The sequence below is a fragment of the Panthera tigris genome, chromosome E3 (assembly GCF_018350195.1).
Source record: "Panthera tigris isolate Pti1 chromosome E3, P.tigris_Pti1_mat1.1, whole genome shotgun sequence".
In the NCBI taxonomy this organism is placed as follows: domain Eukaryota; kingdom Metazoa; phylum Chordata; class Mammalia; order Carnivora; family Felidae; genus Panthera; species Panthera tigris.
Window position 1 is genome coordinate 17620542 of NC_056675.1, and position 8238 is coordinate 17628779.

The window sequence follows — 8238 nt, forward strand, 5'->3', positions numbered from 1 at the left end:
TTTATTAATTTTTCACAATGTGTCTAAACCAGTCCTTGGGCGAGAGCTGCAGACGCAGAGACCACTCAGACAGTGCAAAATGCCTAGAGCGGCTGGGGGACAGAGGGCAAAATGACGAGTATTGGGCTGAGGCTTACGGAGGGATTATTCTAGAATGCCTCCTGGAAGCCTTGAGGGTTTTTTATTTAAAAAAAAATAATTTACCTTTCCTTGTCTAAGGCTACAACGTAGTTGCTTTTTAAACTTTTATTTTTTTTATTTTTTAATTTTAATTTTTTTTATTTTTTTACATTTATTAATTTTTGAGACAGAGAGGGACAGAGCATGAACGAGGGAGGGTCAGAGAGAGAGGGAGACACAGAATCTGAAACAGGCTCCAGGCTCTGAGCGGTCAGCACAGAGCCCGATGCGGGGCTCGAACTCGCGGACCGAGAGATCATGACCTGAGCCGAAGTCGGTGGCCCAACCGACTGAGCCACCCAGGCGCCCCCAACGTAGTTGCTTTTTAAAAACAGCTTTATTAAGATGAGATATAATTCACACGTCATAAACTTCATCCCTTGAAAAGTATACAATTCAGTGATTTTTAGTATATTTAGAAAGTTGTACAACCATCACCACAATCTAACTCCAGAACATTTTCATCACCCCAGAAAGAAACCCTTTAGCCATCACGATCCCATTCTCTCCTTCAGCCCCTGGAAACCACTAATCTACTTTTGTCTGTTGAGTTCCCTGTTTCAGACATTTCATATCATTGGAATCATAAGATATGTGGTCTTTTGTGTCTGGCTTTTTTCACATGGCATAATGTTTTGAAGGTTCATCCATATTGTAACATGAATCATTATTTTTAAAACAGTTTTTAAAAGTTTATTTATTTAGGGGCGCCTGGGTGGCTCAGTCGGTTGAGTGGCAGACTTCAGCTCAGGTCATGCATTCTGTCTCTGTGTCTCTCAAAAATAAATAAACATTAAAAAAAATTTTTTTAATGTTTATTTATTTTGAAAGAGAGAGAGATGGAGAGTGTGAGCAGGGGAGGGGCAGAGAGAGAGGGAGAGAGAGAGAGAGAGAGAGAGAGAGAGAGAGAGAGAGAATCCCAAGCAGGCTCTGCACTGTCAGCAGAGAGCTGGACTCGGGGCTCAAAGTCACAAACCGTGAGTTCATGACCTGAGTGGAAATGAAGAGTCAGACACTTAACTGACTGAGCCACCCAGGCACCCCATTTTTAAAACATTTTGAATAGATTTTATTTTTAAAACATTTTGAATAGATTTTATTTTTTAGATTTTTATTTTAATTTAGGGTTAAGCTGACAGTGCAGAGAGTTCCCATATCCCTTTACCCTCTATCCCGGCCTCCCTATTATCAGCATCCCATACCAGATTCGTACATTTGTTATAATCTATGAATCGACATTGATATATCATTATCACCCAAAGCCCATAGTTTACATTAGGGTTTATTTTGATTTACATTCTATGAGTTTTGGCAGATGCATAATGCTATGTATCCACCATTATTATAGAATCATTACCCTAAAAATCCTCTGTGTTCCTCCTGTTTGTTCCTTCTCCCCAAACCCTGGCAACCACTGATCTTTCTATTGTCTCCCTGGTTTTGCCTTTTCCAGAATGTAATGTAGTTGGAATCATACAGTATATAGCTTTTTCAGATTGCCTTCTTTCTCTTAGTAATATGTGTTTAAGGTTACTACATGTCTTTTCATGGCTTAATGGCCCACGTCTCTTTAGTGCCAATATTTCACTGTATGAATGTACCACAGGTCATTTATCCACTCACCTACTAAAAGCAACCTTGGTTGCTTCCAAGATTTGGCAATTATGAAATAAAGTTGCTATAAGCATCTGTGTGCAGGTTTTTGTGTGGACATGATTTATCAACTTATTTAGGCAGATACCAAGGAGCATAATTGCTGAATCATATGCTTAGTGTATGTTTAGTTTTGTGAGAAATTGACAATATTCATTCATTCATTCATTCATTCATTCAACACTGGGCCCAAACTCATGACCCTGAGATCAAGACCTGAGCTGAGATCGAGTTGGACACTTAACCGACTGAGCCACCCAGGCACCCCATAGGAATTGACAATTTTCTAAAATGGCTGCACTAGTGGCTTCTTTTTTCTTTGTCAAAGTATGCTCTACACCCAGTGTGGGGTTTGAACTCACGACCCCAAGATCAAGAATCATATGCTCTATCAACTGACACAGCCAGTTGTCCCAGTACTAATGGCTTTTTAAATGAATTCCTCAAGAATTTGTATATCATGTCATCTACAGATAGCAGTAGTGTTACATCTTTCTAACCTGGATGTTTTATTTCATTTTCTTGCATAATCGTTCTGGCTAGAACAGTACAATGTAGTCAAATAGAAGTGATGAAAATAATAATGGTGAGGAGAATAGAATAGAAGTGGCCAGAGTGGCAAGAGCCTTGTTCCTGATCTTATGAGGAAAGTATTCAGTCAACAGGTTGAGGACATTCCCTTTTATTTTTAGTTTTTGAGTGTTTTTATCATGAAGGGGTGTTGGATTTTATCAAGTGCTTTTTGCACTTCTGTTGAGATGATCATGTGGTTTTTGTCTTTTTACTGATATATGATGTATTAATTGCTTTTCAGATATTAAACCAACTTTACATTCCTGGGTTAATCCTGTCCAACCATAGTATATACTTTTTTTTATATGTTGCTGGGTTTGGTCTGCTTGTATATTTGGTCAAGTATTTTTGGTTTTATTTGTGGTAAAATACACACTGCATAAAATTTACCACCTTAACCATTTTTTTAAGTGTACACTCGCATTGTTGGGCAACCAATCTCCAGACCTTTCTCATCTTGCAAAACTGAAACTCTATATTCATTAAACAATTCCTGCTATCCCTCTCTCCTCAGCCAGTGGCAATCACTCAACCACAACCCCACCTCTGCTTCTATGACTTTGACTGCTTTAGATACCTCATATAAATGGAATCATTCAGTATCTTTTTGTGACTGGCTTATTTCACTTAATATAATGTCCTCAAGTTTAATCCAAGTTGTAGCATGTATCAGAATTTCCTTCCTTTTTAAGCTGGATAATATTCCATTGCATGTATCCACCATATTTTGTTTATCCATTCATCAATCAACAGACACTTGGGTTACTTCCATCTCTTAACTATTGTGAATAATACTGCTATAAACATGTGTATACAAATGTCTCTTCAAGGCCATGCTTTGAATTCTTGGGGGTATATACCCAAAGTGGAAAAACTATTTTTAATTTCTTTAAAACCCATCATACAGTTTTCCATAGGGGCTGCACCATTTTACATTTCCACCGACAGTGCATAGGATCCCAATTACTCCACATCCTCACCAACACTTGTTCTTTTCTCTTCTTTTTTTTTTTATAGTAGGCATCCTAATGGTTTTGAGAACACAGTTTTTTTTTTTTAATATTGAACAGTTTTCTCTAATCATCCCTGTTTTTATTTATTTATTTATTTTTTTAATTTATTTTTATTTTTTAATATATGAAATTTACTGTCAAATTGGTTTCCATACAACACCCAGTGCTCATCCCAAAAGGTGCCCTCCTCAATACCCATCACCCACCCTGCCCTCCCTCTAATCATCCCTGTTTTAAACAACTGCTTTTAATATAATTTCTCTAGTTCTCCAGGTTTTAGACAATTGGGAGCTATTTGCCTTTTTTCTTCCTTTCTTCTTCCTAATTCATTCACAATATCTCTTTTTTTTCTGTGCTCAATTCAGGTGAGAGAGTGTCTTATGATTCCCTGGAGTGTATCAGGGCTACCACTGTGGCTTTCTCATAGTAAATCCCGTATAAATCTTCACAGGCAAATACGTTGGAAAATGGGTGTCACCTGAGGTGAAATATGCAAGAGGCCTACTGCCCTGCTCTCAAATACATATAGAAGACATACTAAGCTGGGAGTGAAGTCTTCAATGTATTATGATGTCTTTACTACCTCGGGACTGCTGGCTCGGATCTGAGGCTTTTCCGCCTCTAGAGGCGCCCAGACCTTTGTGTATGTGTGTGTCTCCCTCACAAGGTTGTAAGCACCGCTGAGCGCAAGCACCCTTAGAGCCACCTCTTTCCAGTCCCCAGCATTATGTTTGGAGATGCCACGTTTAATCACATCAGACAGGAAGAGCTGCGGGGGCTCAAGGACTACATCGTGGGTCAAGCCCGGCGAAGACTCGAGAATCTGGAAGGCTGTAGACAGCAATGTAACCTCCATGGCCGAGGAGGCTTTGTTTAGCTCCCTGCCCTGTACCGGGCTCCTGGAGCTGTGCTCCACGCAGGAGGCGCCAATGCACGTTTGAACGTCGTTCATATCTAGGTGCAAAGGAGGCAGGGAGCCCCAGCCGCAGACAGCGCTCTGGTCGGAGGCCCAGCCGGCCAGGGTGTGGGGGGCGGGGAGGAGGAGCGGTGCTGTGGGCCCGCAGTCCCTTCGCACGCGCGGCCTACGACGGCGCCGGGCAGGTGCTCAACCAGTGCGAGTCCTGGAGAGGTGTGGCTCCAGGGAGAAGGCCGGCTCCCACGCTGCAACCGGCTTCCCTCCAACGGAGTGATTCTCTGAGACCCAATCAGAACGCAGGCTCGTTGCTTCCGGCCCCGCGCCATCCAATGACCGTGCATGGGAGGGAGAAGGGCGTGAAGCCCAGCGTCGCCATTATTCTTGAGGGCAAAGGGTTTCTAGCGCCCGTGCGGTGGGGGGGTGGGTGAGCGAGCTTCTTGCGCGCTTCCACTGTGGCTGAAGGCATCCTCCGATGCTCTAATCCGGGTCCATGTAGGATCTGTAAGAATAACAACTTAGGGTTTTGCGCTGGTCCCACGAGAGGCTGGGACCCAGCCCTTCGGGCTTCCTCGGCGGTGCCCTAGGCCCGAGGACCGACCAGGTTTGGTCCCGCGGCGTCCAGAACCCCGGGCCCGCCGGCGAACGGCGGAACAGCGCTGGACCCATGGCGCCGCCCGGGGCCCCGCGCCTCGCCGGCGAGCAGGGGGAGGCCCACCCAGAGCGAGGGAAGCCGGGCGCCTTGAGCTTCGCAGACGTAGCCGTGTACTTCTCTTCGGAGGAGTGGGGCTGTCTGCGGCCAGCCCAGAGGGCCCTGTACCGGGACGTGATGCGGGAAACCTACGGCCACCTGGGCGCGCTCGGTGAGGCCCGGCCCGCCCCCTTCTCTCCCTTTTTGTGACACGGGGATTTTTAGACTTCTGGTGCGGACGCGTCCAAGTGTCTGTTGTTAAGGAGGATCTTCTCCGCTAGGGTCCGGAGGCTGTGTCCCCCGCCTTGGCTGGGCTCCATCCTCTCACCCTGTCCGCTGTTGGCCTCTTCTCCCCTAGGATTCGCAGGCCCCAAGCCCGCCCTCATCTCCTGGATGGAGAGAAAGAAGGAGGCGTGGAGCCCGGAGGCCGAGGATCCCGAGGACAGGGCGAGGCACCCAGGATATGGGATAGGTGAGGAAAGTGGGGCTGAGCTGGAAGTCACCCTCTCTTGGGAGCCAGTCCCGGGCAGGAACTTTCCCCTGGCAGTCTCCTTCCAACACACAGCCCAGTTAGTGAGGATCTTCTGAACCTTCACTTCCAAATTTCCCTTTATCAGACCTGGTGCCTTCCTTACATCAAGGATAGCTGGGTAGGGGGGAAGAGAAGGTGGGGGGGTAGAATTTATTGAGCCTTCCTTCTCTATGTGCCCAGAGCATTTGCATGCCTCAGAAAGGGGCCAGAAGTTCACTTAGTGAAATTGGTAGTTTTGGCCCAGGTGGTGACTGCTGTGTGTGTGTGTGTGTGTGTGTGTGTGTGTGTGTGTGTGTACGTGTATTTATTATTTATTTTGAGATACAGAGCACAAGCAGGGGAGGGGCAGAGAGAGAGGAATAGTGAAAATTCCAAGCAGGCTCCGCATTGCCAGCACAGAGCCTGCTGTGGGGCTCAAACTCATGAACCTCGACATCATGACCTGAGTGGAAATCAAGAGTTGGAGGCTTAACCGACTGAGCCACCCAGAGCCCCTGTGACTGCTGTTTTTGTATACACTGACCTGTGGTCCATTCCAGTGCCTTGAGAAATCTCTGTCCCTACTGAAATGCCTACTTTTAGGGGCTTTAATGTGGCAGGTGATTGCTTATTTTTGACAGGCAGTACTGTCCCTCACCTTCTGACAAAACTGTAATTTTCCAAGCCCTAAATGAGGGTGGGGGGGAAGGCCATGGAGTGGGGAGCTGCTGCCTTAGATGAACCCGGGGGCTCTGAAACAGGGAATACACCAGAGAAACAGACTGCTGCTCCCTTCACCTACATCTCCCCATGGTGAGAGAAAACACAGGCGGGGGCATGCAGGCACTCAACTCTTTGGTTTCAATTCTCTCGTCTCTTTAGAAAGCAAGAAAAAGAATGAACCAAGCAGCAGAATCAGGGCCAAGGAGCTTGAGGACCCCCCTGTGAAGAACGGGCCACTGATGAAGGCCAGGCTGGTTCCTGGTTTTAGAGACTGCAGCCATTCATTGCCTCAGGTCTCCTCTGACACGGGACACCAGTGCACCGAGACTCCCAAGAGGCCCTACCCCTGCCTGGAATGCAGCCGTTCTTTCAGCTACCCCTCCCTCCTAGCCAGCCACCAGCGGGTCCACTCTGGGGAGCGGCCCTTTCCCTGTGACCAGTGTGGACGCTGCTTCCGCCAAAGAGGCAATCTGGCTGTTCATATGCGCATACATACAGGGGAGAAGCCCTTCTCCTGCCCAGACTGTGGGAGGCTCTTTGCCTACCCCTCGATGCTGGTCAGACATCGGCGAATCCACTCTGGAGACCGTCCATATGTCTGTGGGCCTTGTGGGGTTCAGTTCTCCCAGAGGGCTCACCTGGTCCAGCACCAGCTGCTTCATACAGGGGACAAGCCTTATTCATGTCCGGATTGTGGCCGCTGCTTCCGCCAGACGGGGGCCCTGGCCATCCACAGACACAGACATGGTGGGGAGAAGCCATATGTGTGTACCGAGTGTGGGCGCCACTTTACACATCCTTCGCTCTTGGCTATCCACCAGCGCACCCACACGAGGAAGAAGCCCCATATCTGTTCTGACTGTGGTCGGGGCTTTGCCTACCCCTCCCTCCTGACCAATCACCAGCGGGTCCACTCCGGTGAGCGCCCCTACCCTTGTGCCCATTGCGGTGCCCGTTTTGCCCAGCAAAATAACCTGCTTCAGCATCAGCTCATTCACACAGGCGAAAAGCCCTATGAGTGCCCTGATTGTGGCCGCTGCTTCCGGCAGAGCGGCTCTCTGGCTATCCATAGGCGCACACATACAGGGGAGAAGCCCTACTCCTGCCCTGAGTGTGGGCACCAATTTACCTCTTCGTGTGTCCTCAACAGTCACAGGCGTGTCCATTCTGTTGAGAGGCCCTTCCCCTGTTCCCAGTGTGGGAAAACCTTTAAACGAAAGAGTGCCCTGGAAGCCCACCAATGGATCCATCGCACACGCAGGACAAGTCAGAGGGGGGCCGGACCTCTGTTACAACCTCCAGCCCGAGCTTCTGTCCCTGAGGGTCAGGAACCGTCAGTACACTTCCGGCATTTTCCTGATATGTTTCAGTAGTGCGAGTGTCTGAGTTCAGCAGTGTGAACGAGCGTTTTAAGATTCTCCCCGATCAAGTGTTGGGAAGGAGGTGCACAGAGGGCATAGGAGGGGTAGGAGAGGGGAGGAAAAGGGAATCGATCAAAAAGGAGATGGTGGGGGCTGAGCCACATCTAGAGTCTGTGAGTGACCTGGAGCTGAGAAGGAGGACATCCAGAGGGAAGCACCATCCAGGAAAAGCATGAGTCTCCTCCAATCCACTCCCAGCACCAACTGCTGACCTCTGAGATTTCAGCTCCCAGTTTTCCCTAACTCTAGAGCTCAGGACTTCAAATCTTAATTTGGACCAGAAGCCAAAATGAAAGAGGAGGATCATAGGCTTTGAGCCAGTTTATCCCATGTTCAACCTTGGTGCATCTTGCGTCATCAACATCTTTCTATAAAATAAGTACGTGAATCCGGCCCCCAAGGTGGTTGTGAGGATTAAATAACATATATTCAGTCAAAACTGTCTAGTACAGTACTTTTTGCTGTGTATATCCTCCCAAGCTTTGCAGGTAGAGCTGTTTGAATATTGTCTAATCATCCCTGCTGAAAACAACTCTTTCAATGTGATTTTTGTAGCTTTA

The 8238-nt window shown here is 47.5% G+C and overlaps 1 protein-coding gene across 1 annotated transcript; it reads left to right on the top strand.

Moving 5' to 3' along the window:
- The first annotated feature begins 4793 nt into the window (after positions 1 to 4793).
- On the top strand, positions 4794 to 8238 carry LOC102957066 (zinc finger protein OZF-like). The gene is made up of 3 exons (XM_007092149.3): positions 4794 to 5195; positions 5382 to 5495; positions 6417 to 8238. Exons 1-3 carry the CDS (start codon positions 5000 to 5002, stop codon positions 7628 to 7630), a joined length of 1524 nt encoding a protein of 507 aa, XP_007092211.1. The 5' UTR covers positions 4794 to 4999; the 3' UTR covers positions 7631 to 8238.

Coding starts and splice junctions, on each gene's coding strand:
- LOC102957066 (XM_007092149.3), top strand. CDS start 5,000: ATGGCGCCGCCCGGGGCCCCGCGCCTCGCCGGCGAGCAGGGGGAGGCC. Junction 5,196..5,381: donor CGGCCACCTGGGCGCGCTCG/GTGAGGCCCGGC, acceptor CTTCTCCCCTAG/GATTCGCAGGCCCCAAGCCC. Junction 5,496..6,416: donor GCACCCAGGATATGGGATAG/GTGAGGAAAGTG, acceptor TCGTCTCTTTAG/AAAGCAAGAAAAAGAATGAA.